General features: G+C 47.3%; 1 protein-coding gene across 2 annotated transcripts in view; it reads right to left on the bottom strand.

The window, feature by feature from the left end:
• Positions 1 to 2790: 2790 nt before the first annotated feature.
• The window catches only part of RABAC1 (Rab acceptor 1), a 273689-nt gene continuing 257993 nt past the window's right edge, over positions 2791 to 18486 (bottom strand). For both annotated transcript variants that reach the window (XM_069640925.1, XM_069640926.1), the window contains exon 6: positions 2791 to 6244. In XM_069640925.1, the coding sequence (XP_069497026.1) occupies positions 6156 to 6244 (89 nt within the window). In that variant the 3' untranslated portion in view covers positions 2791 to 6155. The remainder of the gene's footprint in view (positions 6245 to 18486) is intronic.

Raw genomic sequence — 18486 nt, 5'->3', positions numbered from 1 at the left:
AATCTACCTTCTTCCACTTTACCACCCCTCCAGCTAATCCAGAATAGGGCAGCAAGACTTATCCTTGGCCTTAAGCAGGGACTGCATCTCTCCTGCCCTAAAAGGTATTCACTGGCTCCCGGTTGCGGCACGGATTCAATTAAAATCCCTCTGCATCATCCACAAGGCTGTCTGGGACCTGTGGCCATGCCATCTACAACTTTCTTTTACTAAATACTCTCCTTCTAGACCTCTGCAGTCCTCTGGCACCAACTCTGAGTGTAAAGCGTTTTGCTAAACAGATGGCTGGAGGCCAATCACTTTTTTCAGCTGGCTCCCTCTTATGGAACAGCCTCCCCCTCCGTCTTGAGCAAGACTTCCTCAAATCCTGGAAGCTCCTCAAGACTTTCCTCTTCACCTCCTCCTCCCCTTCGTCCCTCCCCTGATAATCTCATAGTCACTGTGTTAGGTGTCTAGGGCCCTTATGTATCCCTCGTGGGACCTAGCCTCCCATACCCAATCAGCCCAGCCTCTGTCAACATCTCAGCACTTGCCTCGGCACCCACCGGCCTCAATCCTGTAGGCTTGCACTTTCTACCCAATGCAGGCTCAGGCTGTAAAGCACTTACCTTACTAGGCACTTAAGTGATGGAATGTCCGTGCTCCTGGGTGAGCATCAGATTAACACCCCCACCTCTCCTCTTTTCGCTGCACTTTCACGTTCTGAATACTCACAAGGCATAGTAGGCTCGTCTTTATCTTCCACTTTACTCCTTGTTTTTCAATCCCATGTTCCCTCCCTGTTGCCCTGTGGGTGCTTTGAATCAGAATTGACCTACTGTATAAGCACCTAACAAGCAAACAAATAAAATTCCAGGTTAGGGTCCGGTCTCGCACCAAGAATTGTACTGGTGTATCTCGGAGTTCCCCCTTAAATGTGTTTGAACTGGCTGCAATCATTTGGTAGAATCGATGTCCATATGGGTCCCACTTGATCACCCCACACTATTCGGTATGGGGAGCCGCAATATTCTTGCCACCGTCTTTGCACAACATCTATATGGAGAGCCTGAGGCAGCTACAGCATCTCCATCCAGATTCGGGGGCAATACCAAATTAAATCCTCAATTGTCAAAGAAAGTTGACCCCCGCCTGGGGTGCGTCCATTCCGATTGCCAGCCTTGATAACCCAGGTCAGCCTGACATTTTACAGTTCAAAAACTGAATGTATATTATTTGGCCCTGACAAGTTAAGATTGCAGGCGAAGCTATGTCTGCCTACCCTGGCCTAGGATGGTAAATGTGCAGTTCTGATTTTCATGTTTGAATACATGTCCAGTGACCATGTAACGCCCTAGGGTTGTGGTACGCTTTAAAACGTTACAAACAAATGGCATTACACTAAATTGGTCCTGCTCTGCTTGGGCATTGGGTATTCTTTGCAGCACCCATCCCTGTCTGGTCTTAAGGCAAGTTGCCAGGAAAGATCAATTATGCCTCTACTTGCCGCTTATTAGTGCTTACCACCTTCAGAGCAAACCATTTGCAGCAACTGTGCAAGCACAGATTTTGACAGTGGAAAGGAGTTACCCCATGAGATAGTAGGAATGCCCTTCAGTCCCGGACACGCTACTAGAATTCTGCTGCCAGTCCAGAGGCAGGTGACTCAAAATACAATGTTACTCCTATTTTGGTCTCAATCCACTGGAACCTTTTGAGAGTAGGCTCCTACTCAAACTAGCCGCCCTGTTTTTTATAGCATTGGTACTTCATCAGCCCAGCTATTTGATAAAGCTGCACATTTTAGATGGGGCCACAGCATTGGCTATCCACCATTTGCTGTTATTGGCAGTCCCCATGGCTAGAAAAGTTTGCCGTTAGAAGCCAGCTTTTTCTATTTGTTCTATGGTGTTTTCGACTAATTCACCAGTTATCCATGCATTTGGTTTTCCCTTTTCGGGTTTCATCATGGGTTTGCAACATTCCATTTCCCAACATATGAACCATAGCGCTTACTGAGGTGTTATTTTCCGGAGGCAGCAGGCTAACCCTGTTGGTAATGGTCCGGCGCCCAAGCTAAGGGTAAGAACGAAGCAAGGGTCCCTTAACACGGGGGTTGGTGCCATTACCAACAGGGTCAGCTCGCCACCAAGGGTAATAATGCCATTACCACCCATGTAGTTACCTACACAAGTGAGAATGGTGTTTTTAAACATTTTATTTTTTTTAAAAACAAGGACCTTTCACCATTTTGCTGCACGATGCTACGGTATGCGAAGCCCGTAGGAAACTATGCGGGTGCTACGAGGTGAGTGAATGGGCAGGGGGAGCGAGGAAGGGAAGCAAAGGGGGCGCAGGATACCCAGGCTGCTCGGAACGCATGGCATGCACCATACACAACCCACGTTACGAGCTTCCAGATCGCCGAGTGCCCAGTCCAAGGGTGCCAATGGTTCAGCACTAGGTGGCTGGGACAAACCAATGTATCCTTTCGATGCGTTTTCAGTTTTGGGCTTGAGGTAGTTTTGCTTTTAAAGGGTTATTGTAACAATGATATTCTGTATCATCCAAATGCATTTTATTCTGGGCTGTACAGCCCTCAAGTTACCTTTTGGAAAGGTTTGGGATATATGACATGCTGTAAACAAATAAGTCTGCAGAGGAATGGTGTCCCAACAATGAGGGTTTCTGCTGGCGACATCGGGGAACATTCTAAAGCGTGTGCATCTCTAGACGTTTTAATCTCCCATAGCCAGGGTTTGGAACAAAACCAAAACAAAAAACCCTCAGAAAATCTACCAGACAACAATGTAAAATAGATCTATCAAGATATATTTATTAGAGTAAAACGATTAAATACATGTGTAATGTTATTTGAAAAAGTAATACAATGTGATCATACCTTTAAATTACATAACACAGGCCCTATATGCCCCTTTAAATGCCACATACCCAATTATACCATGCCCCATAGCACCCTCTCTGCACCACAAGCACCAGAATCAACCCATTCCCAACCTTCCCCATCCATATTCTAGGATTTTATATCCCACACAGATGGATTGCCTCCTCTCTGTAGACCAGCCCCCTTGCTTTCCCGCTCTTACATCACAGGTACTGCAACATCCCCCCCCACCTTTCCTCCTCTAGGGCAGCCGCAAACCATTTTGCAGGCCCTTTACTGCAAGTCTAAATCCCATACACTGAATTCCCTCCCCTTCGCATAGCTTGCAGTCATGGTCCCTTACGCATTTTAAGATTCAAGGCCGTGCAGCATGCACCACTTATACAGGCTTACATGGGGACGAATCATTCCAAGCGGGCTTCCAATAACAGAAGTGCTGCACGCTCCAGCACCAACAGAACCTAGTCCTTCCCCAAACAGACGCCTCATTACATATCCACTTCTAATCTGCTCTCGAGCCAGGGTGATTAAATTATGCCTCATGATCTGCAGCAAAGCCCATCTGAACCACCTGGGAAAGGCAGCTTAATTCGAACAAGAAGGAATTAAAGTGTGAGGAGAAGCATCACACACAGACAAAGCTAACAGGGGATGTAACTCTGCAGAAGTCCCATGTCAGCATTGCAAAGCCAGGGGATGAGACAGGCCGAGGGCAAAGGAAGACAGCGGTCCACAGAGAGCAAGCCCAGAAGAATCAGGGCCAATGGTGAGCATGAGCAATGGCCAAGAAAAGGTGGGCAATGAGAAGAGGCTGTGCAAAAAGAGTATAGAGAAAGTAGAGCAGTGGAGGTAGAAGTGGGATGTGAGGCGTGCAGAAGAGAACACACTATGTAAAAAACAATAGCTGAGAGTGAGAAGTGGAGGAACGGAGGAGCTGAAGCAGGAGGAATGAGGGGAGAGCAGGAACATGCCCTATGCAAAAGGGAGGAACCTAAAAAGAGTGCAGGTGGGAAGTGGCAAAAGGAGGAAGGGGTGGGTACAGCACTGAGAGCAATGTTAAAACAAAGAGGGGAACATGGGTTAGACATGAGTGGATGGGAGGAAAGCGGGGGCATAACAGGAGAGGAAAGGAAAACGAGACAAGAGCAAATTGCTAAGTACTGGGGCACAGAGAGATGTAGGTAATTTGTCCAAGATCACACATTGTTGTCCAAGTTGGGGAGCCAAGATTAAACCACATGCCTCCTGGATGCTTAGTTGACAACTCATCAAAACACCAGACCACCCCTCGACGGAGAGGAGGGCGCATGCAGCACAACTAGGTATGGTAGAGAAGATATGGTAAACAGAAACAAGAAAAGGGACAGGGAAGCAGAAGCAAAGGGGAAGAGAAGGGAATTACATGACACTGGTGATGGAGAGTCAGCAGCGGTGGCTGAAAAATGTGGCGCAGTGAACACTAGGTGTCACTTGCCTCCCCCCCCACATTTCTGGAACGCCAAGCCAATCCTTCAGCATTGGGTCAGCTCAATCTCTTGCACCGTCCCCCAGAAGGGAGCTCTTCCATTTCACACTGCCTTTTTGGTTCAGGAAGCAGGTTGAGAGATCATTTTCAGGTTGGTATCAGGCTTCATGAAGTAACCCCCAATGCCCATGAGAAGCTGAAGGCCGCTCATGGTAGCACTTGTCAGAATGGACCGTTCTAGATAGGACTGGTATAAAGGGAATGCCTGCAGAAGTAAGGGGGTGCAAGAGGTAGACACACAAGTTTGACTTGCACATTGTAATGTTCCATAACTTCTCATGCCGTGGTAAGGTTTGTGCTGACACAAACCAGACACCAGCATAGCCTATGAATCTAGAGAAGATACCAGCGCTGGAAATCCACTGGATTCCACTACTACCGCCTTCAGGCAAAATTAAAAAAGGTATTTCGAGGTTTCAAAAGTTCCATCAGTCATTCTAAGCAGCACACCCCTAAACTGTGATCCATTCAAACTATGAACAAACAATTACCACCCAGAGACCAGGACTTCGAAATAATATGCCCCCTCTATTACCTGCCCCGCTGCCAAATTTGTCAAAGTGCATTATCTGGCAGAAAAACAGTTGGGCTGTAAGAGTTAGAGAGCAAAGAAATGCACAATTGAAGAATGTCAGTTTTGAGGCATTAGGGTGTAAATTGACATTTTAAAAACCAGTGCCCCAATGTTTCTCTTTACTCTCCATGGTCGGGAACCATCACCTGCTGTACATGACCCGCACTCAGACTGAATAATCCAGGGTGCAGTCTCCTCTGGATTCTACCAAGATCGTCTTTTTACGAGTCAAACTCCACTCCTTCATTTTGAATTATAAAACGACGCAAGGCGAGTACCATATGACTGAACAAGATGGGTGCATCGGACAAACTCATTAAGAGGGGGTTCATTTCCATCCCGCAGAGACATCCTTAACATAAAGTCACCCGAGGAAGCAAGGACCCGTGTCACAGACGGTACTTCTACATTGCATGTGGAGTAATTCCTCCAGAGGTGATTGTGGTGGAAGGAAGGGCGAGGGTTACAGTTTTAGAATGGGGTTCAGAGTCCACAGATCACCCCTCCTGCTAAAATTTGGTTTTGATAGAAGGAAACTGTTCAACAGTTTAGCGAGAGGACGGAAAGAGGGGCAGGTGGTCAAAGTAGCGCATTTAGAAAACAGGGACATGCAGCAGGCACAGGTGGGGATTTTTGTAGGGGATACAAGGCTGTAAAATCGAATTTGGAAACATTACTGGCCAAATAAGCGGACGGGAGCAGTGCAAAGAGGGGATTCATACAAGCAGTGTATTAAAGAACAAATACAAGTAGTGCACGCAGTGGATACAGTGCACGTGCAGCCAAACACAGGGAAGGGGATATATCCAGTGTCCGTGGAGGAACCAGGGTGGATACAAGCAGAGGTATGTAGGGCACGAGAGGGGATTAATACAAGCAAGGGGCTGCAGTGCCCGCGAGAGGATAAATATAAACCAGCGAAGCGCTGCACGTGCTGACACCACAGGCACAAGGATCAAAATAAGCGGATGGTTGCAATGCACGTGGAACCGACAGACATGGTTGAAGAGGTGCTTAGAATCAATCCATCACGGAATGCAAGAAACCCACGCAGCAGAGAAATATGCTTTGACCTAATATTTGTTTTAGGCAAGGGGGCAGCAGAGCCTCCTGCATCGCACAGCTTTGGCAGGGGTGGTAGATCCGTGGTCCAGAGCAAAGTGCAGCAGGGGTTAAACCGGCTCCATCTGCAAGTCCTCTGTGTCACAGCCCTCCAGTTCGTGGAATGCAGCGTGGGAGCCAATGATGACCAGGGTGGCGCCTGTGGAAGGAGCAGAAGGTGGGGAGAATTAGCGATATCTGTTCAAAAGGAGCATGGGGGGACAAAAGTGGAACAATGATGGGGAATAGGGGGTTGGAGGTAAAGTGAGGGAGATGGGGCAAGGAGGTATGAAATCAGTAATGCTCAAAATAAATACAATTGCTTTCATACAGCGCACGCTGGCAAAGTTGTTCCCATTTTGTAGCACAGCACTATAAATGGCCCGATTACTTACCAGTAATCTTCATTACTCTGTGTTCTTCGTCACATTACTCGATGTACCCCAATCCCTTCGAGACGCATTGTGGCTTTACTATAGTTTGTAGTCAAGCAGAAAGTCTTGGTGAGTCAGAGGTGCTTTTATACCCACCTTGGGGAGGGTTTAAAGAAACAATTGAAGCACAAAACATTTTTGAGAGGGATGAAGGAGGGAAAGGGAATGAAGCACCAGTTTCCTGGGTGAGGACTTAGCTCAAAGTAAACTCTGTAACGAGGGTGACAGGCAAGGAGGAAACATGGGTTTTACCATTACCACCATAATGGTACTATTTTTATAACATCCAAAATATGAAAAGCTGTGTGAAACATGCCAATATTTCAACAAGTGACCTTCAGGTTATATACAGAGCTCAAGCAGCAAGTGCATAACTGATTGAGCTATCACCCTACTGGCAAGGGAGGCAAGAATGGAAAAGAGGGACATTGGGGCAGGGAAGAAATCTGAAAGATTTCACTACTAAGGAAGATACTAGAGAAGGGACAAAAACAGAGCAAACTTACGAGGGCTGGAAGCATAATGAAGACGAACTGAGGAGACCAACATATGACAACTGAAATGGTCAAGAAAGCAGAAGAGCGGGCTGGACTGAGTGTGGGCAAAAGGAAGAGGAATCCAGGTTAACATGGAGCGAGAAGGGGGCAGAAAGGAAGAAAAGGAGGAAAGAAAAGGCAAAGGGAGATCTAGATCGTCCCTTCCCAGATAGGGGGGGTCTGGGCCAACTCAATGTTCCTCACTGGATCAGTCGAAGAAGCATTTAATGATGTGGCAGCATAGCAAGGAAACACCTGTGGCTCACAACTTTCACACAGACCACTGCAGCAAATGATCAACGAACTGATGTACGGACAAGCCAGTTGTAAAGCAATGTTGGTCCTCCCACTAGTCTGACACGTAGTGTCCCAGGCTGAAAACAGGGAGAGGTCCTGCCTGTCAAAATTCTTTTCAGTTGCAACTCATTCAAATGCAAGTTTAGTCAAATATACGGCATATAAGCAACAAGCTATTTTTCTGCCATGTAATGCGCTGCTGTGTGAAATAGGACTAGACACTCAGTATAGTTAATGAATTTAAATTTTGCATATTGCTGACACTATTTTTAATATTTTTGTAGATTTTCTTAAAGGCAATAAAGTCCATCTGTGGTCAATAGTAGACCTATATAGATTCAACAAGAGGTTAGGCGCAGCTCATTCCCTCTGCATGGGTATACAAGTTACTCCATTGAACATAAACATAAAAACTGAACAACCTAAGCAAGGACAGGGAGGGTGGGGTGGTTTTACAGATCACAATGCAAGCTGTACCATAGTTGAATTAGTACAAACAGTTACAATGTTGTCCCATCAGAGATAAGTTTGCAGGTGTATGCCGAGGCTGCAATGACGGCATTGGTTTGTCTGTTAAGTGAAAGTGTGGAATCAAGGTAAATTCCAAGAGTTTTGGTATTGTTGGAGACCTGAATGGTGTTGCCATCAATGTTAAAGTCTTTGAAGGCCGGGTCGAATTTGTTGATCCTATTCTGTGAGCCAAGGATGAGGAGCTCTGTCTTGTCGTCGTTAAGACCATGTTGGGCCATCCAAGCCTGTATGACTTGATAGACCTTGTTCAAGGCCTTAGTGTATATAGTATGGTCACCCGTGATTGGAATGAGTATCTGGGTGTCGTCAGCGTAATTGGTATAGGACACACCCAGATAGTCAAGTATGTCAAATAATGGCTTGGTGAACACATAGGACAGGTGATGGTTCTGCGGCAGTTGGGGAGAAGACTCTCATGGATCAATTAAAACTGCGGCAAAAATGTCGCCTGTCCAAAAAAATTGCGGCAAAGATGCTGTGGTTTGACCCGTTAAAGGTGTAGCCCATTTCACCATTTAAGGAGAGCGGAGGTTGCAGGGGTGTCCCCCGCATTCTATACATGGATTGCGGCGGCAAAACCATGGCCTTTATGCCACGATATTTTGTGTCCACAGCCATTTTTGCGGCGATTTTAACAGATGGAACCAGGCAAACGTGGCCTGGCTTCATGAGGGTAAATCTGAGTTGAAATGTTTCATTATGAGTCCATGTAAGTGTGTAACTGCTGCCAGGATGTCCCACCGTGGCTCTGGCATTTCAAGGAGTCTTTGCACGCATTTTCTTTGATCGTTAGACATTGATGGACTGAACAATGCACCTTTCAGAATAGCAATAAACAATTTGCCCAAAATAAGCACAAATTGACCGCTGCAGGGAGACTTTTTGTATGGGACTTTTCTAGTTTACAGCAAATATGACAAAGTAACCTGTATTGCAGAAGTGCCTCACTGCAGTGTCTATTTTACGGGACAAAAAAGGAGCCTGCTGCAGAGCAGCAGTTTTAATGTAAAAATAAATGGGATGAATTGTGCGTGATGAAAACTCCTACGGCCAGTCTCCATGCCCCAACCATCAGTCCATTTAAGAAAGAGCAGAGGCTATTGTTACAGGGAATGTGGCGGGTTGGGGGTATATGAACAAAAGGGGACTATGGATTAAGAATGCAGCATTCACTCTGGTGAGTCTTTTTTTAAAAAAAAAATATTTTTATTGGCATTTATACATTTTTTTTTTTTTTTTTTTAAACAGAACTCCACCAACCCCCTTTGAGGAACCATTCCCCAGTTTCCGTATCTTTTGAAGTATACAGTCCTTTCACTGTTCTTTTCCCATATATACCAGTATGTCAGCCCATGTCCAATACCCAAATGTTTTGCGGGCCACATTGTTGCACAAAGTCGCTTTTCAGGAAAAGTAACATTTCTCACTCCTTCTGGAACCGGTCCGCGTCCCCTTGGTCCCGTATGTCATCCATTCCATTGCTACTATGTTCCACAGCTTGCGATACCAGCTAATCATCGATGGAGGGGAGCTTTGTTTCCAGTCTTTAGCGATTACCATCGATGCGGCCATTAGTGCAGTAGTCAAGACTCTTTTCCGAGACTTCAAGATTACTTCCATCTGCGGTCTCAGCACTCCACCCAAGGTCTCCGCTAGTTAGTTTGTTTGTTTATTTATTTATTTATAGGGCGCCCGAAAACCCTTGGGTAGCTGGGCGCACAGAATAACAAGAATGCTTAGAACTTGGTTACAGGTTGCATATTACAGGTTGTTGGTAACATAAATTGTATACAGTAATTACATTATGTACATTCTTTACATGTAAGGGTGGAAAGGTAACAAATTATATACAGTAAATACATTATGTACATTTTAAATGTAAGAGTGGAGGGGTATGTGTGTCGTCAGGTCACAATGCTCAGGGTCACCGGTTTCAGAGGTCATTGCGTCGAAACCAGGTGCGGGTATGGTGCCTGAAGCTGTTGTAGGGCTGGTCCCTTCTTAGTTCAACTGGTAGGGCGTGCCAGTACTGGGCTGCTTGCACAGGGAAGCTATTACCTCCTGTTTTTTTTTTAGTCGGAATCTAGGGGTTTGGAGGCAGAAAGAGTTGGCTGTTCTGGTTGGCCGTGCAGTGGTTTTTCTTATTATTCTATCCCTAAGGTATGGGGGGGGCTGCATCGTTCAGCCATTTGAATGTTAGTGTGACAATTTTGAAGGTGATCCTATCGCACATTTTTAGCCAGTTGTATTTTCTCCGCACATTCGAGCTGTGCTCTCTAGCTGGGAGGTTCAGGGCGGTTCTGAGCGCGTTGTTTTGTAGGGTTTGAAGTTGATTGATGATGTATTTATTTGTGCCTGCATAAAGTGCATTGCAGTAATCCAGTTTTGAGAGGATTAGTGCATTGGCTAGGATAATGCAGCTAGCTGGTGAGAGGAAGGGTCTGCATGCTTTAAAAAGTTTACCGGTATAGGCTGTGGATGAGGCCAGGGAGTTCACTTGTTTTCTTAGGGACAAAGTGTTGTCCAAATAGAAACCGAGGGTTTTCACCTCTTTGGCGACAGGGATTATATTGCCATCGATATTGAAGGAGCTGTAGTTGGAATCAAGTTGTTTTAGGTTCTTGGGTGAGCCTAGAATGAGGATCTCTGTTTTTTCATCATTCAGGCAGAGGCCATTGGTTGCCATCCATGCCTGAATGAGGGTGTACATTTTGTTTACTAAAGCTGTATCCGTAGTGAAATTGCCTGAAAGGGGGATGAGGATCTGGGTGTCATCTGCATAATTTGTGTAGGTGACACCCAGTCTGTCCAATTTGTTGAATAGAGGTTTAGTAAAGATATTATACATCGTTGGCGAGACACAAGAGCCCTGTGGGACTCCACATGTTGTCTGGATAGGGTCTGCAGAGTCTAAGGTGGAGAAGACTTGCATGCTTCTGTTGTCGAGAAAGGATTGGATCCAGGCTATAGCTTCACTTGAGAAGTGGGTGGCCGACGCTAGGTGTTTGCAGAGTACTGCATGGTCCACTAGGTCAAAAGCCGCCGACAGATCAAGGAGGAGTAGCATAGCTGTGTTTCCTTTATCGGTGAGCTTGTCAATTTGGGCTTTGAGATCTATAAGGGCGGTATCAGTGCCGTGTTGCGGTCTGAAGCCCGATTGACGAGTGCCGAGGAGTTGGTCTCTAGGTATTTTTGGATTTGGAGATAGGCCACTCTGTCAATTATCTTCAGGAGGAAAGGGACAGTAGTGATGGGCCTATAGTTGGTGGGGATGGAGGGGTCTAAGGTTTGTTTTTTAAGCAGGGGGAGAACCCAGGACTCTTAAGCTACTTGGGACGGTGCTAGATGAGAAGGAGGCATTGATGAGTTTAGTGACGAAGGGGTAAAGGTCTCTAGCGGCATCCTTGATTATCTGGGCTGGGCAGTAATCGCCTTTGCAATTGGATGGTTTTATTGAGGCAATGATTTTTTCAGTTTCATGTGTGGAAACATTCGAGAATTTGAAGGGTGTTAGGCTAGGTTTGAGCGTGGGCGTGCTGGGGATTTCCCTAAGAGGGAGCGAGGCTTTTTTTTATAGCAATTTTAGTTTGTAGTGTTTTTACTTTATTAGCGAGGGCATTTTGGATATTTGTACACCATTGCTTGTCTTTGGGTACGTTATCAGGTGGTGATATGGGGGATTCGAGTTCTCGCAAGATTGCGAATAGTTCCTTTGTATTGGGGCATGCTTTGGAAATTCGGTCGTTATAGACTTTTTTTAGCTTGGATGATTGCTTTCTTATAATGTGTAGCGCACAATTTCAGTTCAAGTTTATTTTCAGCTGTAGGGGAGTTTTTCCATACAGTTTCAAGCTTCCTTTTTCCCAGTCTCAGTTCTTTTAGATGGGGGTGAACCAAGTATTAAGGTGGGAGTGTTGTTTACTTTTACAGTTTTTCAGTGGGGCGATGGTGTCCATGGCTATGGCCATGGTGGTGGTGTATATTTTAACAAGGTGTCTGGGTCAGAATCAAATGGCAAGGCATTGATGGTTGGGAGGAGCAGGGGTAGGATATTGTCTGGTGTGATGTTTTTTCTGGATCTAGTGGGAACAGATGGTGCCATTGTTTTCTCAATTCTGGACATCGTGTTAAGTAGAAATTGATGAGTAAGTGGTCAGTCCAAGGCTGCGGTGTAATTTTGTTGATAGTAGTAGGGCAGTTGGAGGTGGCTACCCATTCTAGTATTCTCCCTTTGTCGTGGGTGGGTGTGAGGACTTTTTGGGTGAGGCCATGCCCTTCAAGCATGGTGGCAATTGTTTGCGCTTGTTTGTCATTTGGGTCGTTAAGACCTAGGTTAAGGTCGCCAAGGATCATTGTCTGGGATGACTTATTTGTGTTGCCTGCTAAGAGGCTGGATAATTCCTCTTTGAAAGGGCCTAAGGGCCCTGGTGGCCTGTAAATGAGATGAGAATGCATTACTTACCGTAAAAGCATTTCTGATGGCTGTATCTGCTTAGATTCACATGCTGTGCATAGGTCCGACATCCAGTGGTCACTGCGGAGTATTGCATTTTGATTTTCGTAGTCGAAAAGGGGACGTCGACAAGGCGTGTCTGAAACACTATCCCTATAAGTGACGTGCGTTGTACCCACAATCCCTCACGCGTCGAGGTCCCTCTGTTTGTATTTTTTCTGCCCTGAGGGAGCCTTCTAGACGTGAGTGAGTACAGAAAAGAGAGAGATATATAAAGGAAGTCTATGTTCCTTCCATCCGAGCGGGGAGGAAGGGTGGGCGCATGTGAATCTAAGCAGATACAACCATCAGAAGAACTAGTTACTCTTACCTTGTAACGTTCTTTCGATGGGATGTTCCTCCGACGTATTCCTTATCTTAGATAGAAATCCTTCAGCTTTGCTGGCCTGCCTCGGAAAATTTTTTCGCCAGAGGGCGCTGCGCGTCGATGATCGCCGAGTCGATGACCCTCGACGGCCTCCGTGCCGACGTCGACGTCATCCTGCCTATAAAGGCCGCGCGCAGCGTCCGTTGCTCAGTTCCGTTTTGTAGTCCCCAGTAATGTTTTTGGATTAGACTAATCACCTTGAAGGAGCATAGGCTGCAAACCCACAGGAAGTCATACTGCGGGGATGGATGGGAGGGTCGATAAGGAATACGTCGGAGGAACATCCCATCGAAAGAACGTTACAAGGTAAGAGTAACTAGTTCTTCGAAGGGATTGTGTCCTCCGACGTATTCCTTATCTTAGATAGACTCCCATAGCAGTGGTATTGTGACTGGAGGCGGGAGTAATAAAAGTTATGTTACCCTTCCAGAATGGACAGAGTGTAACACAGCCTTGCCGAATCTAGTTTCTTGACTAGAGGAGGAATCCAGGCTATAGAATTTGGTAAATGTATGTGCGGACGACCATGTGGCAGCCGCACATATATCTCGAATTGGCACCCCTCTTTGAAGGGCTGAGGATGTTGCGATACCCCTGGTAGAATGAGCCCTTAGATTTTGAGGAGGCTCCTTTCCTGCCAATTTGTAGCACTCCAGAATGGCTAAAATAATCCATCTGGAGATGGTTTGTTTTGTTATTGGAAGGCCCAACTTATGTCCTGCATAACCTACAAAGAGTTGGTCTGCTTGTCTGATCTTAGCCAATCTGCTGATATAAAAGCTCAAGGCTCGCTTAGGGTCCAGCCTGTGCAGTCTCTCTTCCTCCTTCCCCGGATGAGGAGGAGGGTAGAAAGAAGGTAATATAATCTTCTGAGTGATGTGAAACTCCGAGACTACCTTCGGGAGGAAGTTAGGCTTCACCTGAAGAACAACTTTGTCCTTGTAAAAGATTGTATGTGGAGGTTTACACGATAAGGCTTGCAACTCGCTAACCCTTCTAGCAGATGTCAATGCTATTAGCAAAACAGTTTTGAGGGTGAGAAGCTTCAATGAACAAGAGTGTAGTGGTTCAAAAGGGGCACCCTTTAGGAAGTTTAAAATTAGGTTTAAATCCCATAAGGGAACTTGAAAAGGTTTCGGGGGATAAACATTAGTTAATCCTTTTAGGTATTGTATTACCAATGGAATTTTGAAGTATGAAGGCTCCTCTGCAGTGCGCTTAAAGATTGATAGCGCTGCGAGATAGCCCTTAATTGTGCCAACCTGTAGGCCTGAATTAGCCAGGTAAAGTAAGAATGACAACACCATAGGTGTACCACAAGAAAAGGGTTCAATATTCTTTTCTCTGCACCAGCTGCAAAATTTGTTCCAACGGCAGCGGTATAGAGTTTTAGTTGCCGGCCTTCTGGCCGAAAGCAACACCTCCATAACATCATCCGGAAGGTCCCAATCCTTGTACCTCAACCTTTCAGACACCAAGCGTGAAGGTTGAGGGTCTTGATGGCTGGATGGAGAACCTGACCTTCCTTCTGCGAGAGAAGATCCTCTCTGTATGGCAGTCGAATTGGAGGGCAGATGGACATGTCTAGAAGGTCCGGGTACCACGTTCTCCTGGCCCAATCCGGGGCAATTAGGATCATGGTCTTCCGAAACCTTCTCAACCTCCTGATCATTTGAGGAATGACAGGGACCGGAGGGAACGCGTACAGAAGTGGGAACTCCCAGTCCACTACGAACGCATCTCCTAGAGCTCCTCTCGGGGGAAATTCCCTTGAGCAAAATCTGTCGCACTTCCTGTTGATACTGGTGGCGAACAGATCCACTTGAGGGGTTCCCCAAAGGGCGAAGATCTCTTGAAGGACTTCCTGAGCTATCTCCCACTCGTGAGAGACTGTGCTCTGCCTGCTCAGAGCGTCCGCTGTCAAGTTCTTCTCTCCGGCTAGGTGAATTGCCGATAGAGAGATTCCTTCCTGAATTGCCCAAAACCAGAGCTGCATCGCCTCTCTGCACAGTGGTAGTGAGCCTACGCCTCCTCTTTTGTTGAGGTAGTGCATGGCCACTGTATTGTCCGTCATTATTAGGACGTTTCTTCCCCGTACAGACGGCAGAAAAGCCTTCAGCGCTAGTCTGATGGCTCTCAGCTCCAACAGGTTGATATGTAGTCTGGACTCCGATGGAGACCAACGACCGCTGATGGTCAAGTCGTTGGCGTGAGCTCCCCACCCCGTGAGTGAGGCATCCGTGACTACTGTTATCTCCGGCCATGGTTGCCAAAACATTTCTCCTTTCAGGATGTTCTCCCGACAGGCCCACCACTGAAGGTCTCGGGCTACTTTGACCGGGATCCGAAGGAGATCTGTCATCCTTCCTGAGAACTGTGACCACTGAGTTCTCAGTGCCCACTGGAGGGATCTCATTCTCAGGCGAGCCTCCGGCACGAGGAATATGCAGGATGCCATGAGGCCTAGCAACCTCAGAAAGTCGTAGGCTGGGAGATATTGGGCATTCTGAAATCTGATGACCATCTGCAGAATATCTCGAGCCCTCACCTCTGGTGGCAAGGCTCTTCCCAGGGAAGTGTCCAGGACTGCTCCAATGAATTGGAGTCTCTGTGATGGTATCATCTGTGACTTCTTTAAATTGAGGGAGAAGCCCAGCTTGTGAAGGAAGTGGCAAACATAATCTAGTTGTCTCTGAACCTGTTCCGAAGATACAGCTCTGATCAACCAATCGTCTAGGTAAGGGTAGACATGAATCCCTTCCCTCCTTAGACTTGCAGCCACAACCGACATTAGCTTGGTAAAGACCCTCGGGGCGGAGGTTAGCCCAAATGGCAGAACTCGAAATTGATAATGAGAGCTGCCAATTGCGAACCTCAGGTATCTCCTGTGCCTGGGATGGATCGGCACATGGAAATAAGCGTCCTGGAGGTCTAGAGATACCAACCAGTCCTGAAGCTGGAGGGCCTGAAGGATCTGAGAGAGAGTCACCATCTTGAACTTGTCCTTTCGGAGGAATTTGTTCAATTCCCGTAAGTCTAAGATGGGTCTCAGTCCTCCGTCCTTCTTCGGTATTATGAAGTAGGGGGAGTACCAACCCTTGTTCCTTTCCGCTACAGGTACCAGTTCTATGGCACCTTTCTCTAGCAGGTCTAAAACCTCCTGCAAGAGGAGCGGATCTGGAAGCTTCAAAGGGTTGTTCCCCGGTGGATGACTCTGAGGGATATGTAGGAAGGGCAGGCAGTAACCTTGGGCCACTGTCTCCAGAGCCCAAGCATCTGACGTAATAGCCTGCCATTCCGTCAGATGGTGAGTTAACCTGCCCCCTACTGGTGTTCTGTGAGGGGAGACCTCAGAGTGGTTTTGAAGCGGCTGATGCAGTTGCCGAAGGTAAAGTGGCTCCTGCTCCTGCGGGTGCGGCTTTCTTTCCCCTACCCCGTCCACCACGGGTAAATCTTCCTTGGCCTCTTTGAGCCGGTCGTCCTCTGCCCTTTCCATATGAGGAATAGTAACGAAAGGACCGTCCTCTCCACGATGATCCCGAAGGACGAAAGGTATTCTGACGGATAGCAGCTCCCAATGACTTGGCTGCTGCCTTGGACGTTTGCAGTTTCTCCAAACTGTCATCCGCCTTCTTTCCAAAGAGGGTAGAACCGTCAAAGGGCATATTCAAAAGCCTGGTCTGCACGTCAGAGGCAAAACCAGACTTCCTCAACCACGCATGCCTGCGGATTGTGGTACTTGCCGCCATGGCCCTGCTGATACTGTCAGCAGAATCTAGGCCAGTTTGTAGGGTCTCGCACATCGCATCTTTACCATCCCTGATGATGTTTAAAAATGCGTCCCTTTCCTCTCCTTCTTGGAGGCAGTCAGCCGCTGATGAAGCGCACTCCCAAAGGGTGTGGCTGAACCTAGCGAGCGTACAGGTCGCGTTAATAGACTTTAACGCCATGCTACAGGCAGAAAAAACCTTCTTAGCCATGGCATCATACTTTTTGTCATCCCTATCCTGCGGAGCAGTGGGGTATGCAGATGTGCTGCCTGATGAGGTTGCAGCCTGTACAACTAAGCTCTCAGGAGTAGGGTGTTTTGACAAATATTCAGGGTCAGAACTAGCCACCCTGTATTTTGTTGACAGTTTTTTATTTACTGCCGGGATAATTTCCGGCGTTTCCCAGTTTGTCAAAATCCTTCTCTGTAGAGCAGAGTGAAATGGAACCACAGGATCCTCCTGTGGGCCCTTGTCCAGTATGTCAGTGAGGTCATCCTGCTGAAAGGCAGGAGAAGGTGCAGACCAACCCATAAATTCTATGATTCTAGACATCAGAGCTCTATATGGAGTCTCCGCATGTTCTCCTGGGTCTGGTTTGATAAATTCTGCTTCAGGAGAAGTGTCCAAGCCACTAGCTTCCTGAAGTGCATCCTGAAGATTTTTTAATCCTCTTTCCTCAGAGGCGAAAGTCTCTGGCTCTGGTGATGTGGTCCTCTGTAAATCAATATCTTGGTCTGAATCCTCCCTTTCCTCAAAAATCGAGGTTAAAGGGGGATACTTTGGTTTTTGGAATGGTATAAACCCCATTTCCAATGCAGAAGGAGCCATCATCACAGGCCTTGAAAACGTCGATGTCGTCGACACCGACGTGAAAGTACTCGAAGGCGCCGTGAAAAGCGTCGAGAAATGTGTACTAGGCCTCGAGGAACTCGAAAGGATCGGAGTCCTGCTCGAGAACGACGTCGACGTTCTCGGCGTCGAGTCGGAGGTCTTTTGTCTAACCGTTGGCTGTGGAGTAGCCGTGGTTCTTTCCTTCACCGGCGTCGATATCGGCGTCGACGTCGGCGTCGACTCGATCGACTGATGCGCCGATGAATCCTTCGACAACGGCGTCGATGGCGCCGACCTCTGTTTCGAAGGAGTTTTCGACGATGGCGTCGATGATGCTTTATCTCCCGATGGCTCGAGGCGCTTTCGGGTTGACTTTTCCGCCGGGTACTGCGACTCGCGGCGTTTAGATTTTTTGGGTTTTTTACCCGGGGTATCACCCTCAGCTGTCTTCGAGGGGGACGAGGCCGCTTTCTCGAAGACGCTTAGCATCTTTTTCCTGAATTCCTCCCACTCAGCTTGCGAGCTGCGTTTTGTGGGGCAATGAACTCTCTCAGGAGAACTCGACGAAGATGACGAAGGGGATCTCCTACGTCTCTTCTTCGAGTGTCTCGATGTCGACGAGTGGTGGGAGCCACTTCGTGATCTAGAACGAGAGTGTTTTTTATGGTGAGGAGACGAACGTCTCGACTCTACCGAAGAAGCTTTCGAGGAAGTTAAAGTTGACCTACCTCTCTCGAGCTTCCCCCTACGCTCCTTCAAGGCTTTCGCCGTCATGGAAAGGCATTCCTCACACTCCGAACTCTGGTGCGTGATTCCCAGACACCACAAACAGACCCTGTGAGGGTCCGTCAACGACATTTTCTTCCCGCAGTCTCGGCACTTTTTGAAACCGGACCGAGGGGTCGTCGGGTCGGAGGAGGATGCCATCGATATCGAGGTTAGATATTATATCGAGAACTGAGCAACGGTGTTCCGAGGCACAACGAAGCGCGGAAAAACGGAACTGAGCAACGGACGCTGCGCGCGGCCTTTATAGGCAGGATGACGTCGACGTCGGCACGGAGGCCGTCGAGGGTCATCGACTCGGCGATCATCGACGCGCAGCGCCCTCTGGCGAAAAAAT

This window comes from Ambystoma mexicanum, chromosome 1q, assembly GCF_040938575.1.
Source record: "Ambystoma mexicanum isolate Mex_15411 chromosome 1q, UKY_AmexF1_1, whole genome shotgun sequence".
Classification (NCBI taxonomy): Eukaryota; Metazoa; Chordata; class Amphibia; order Caudata; family Ambystomatidae; genus Ambystoma; species Ambystoma mexicanum.
Note: the sequence above shows the minus strand (reverse complement) of the source record. Positions and strands in the feature narration are given on the sequence as shown.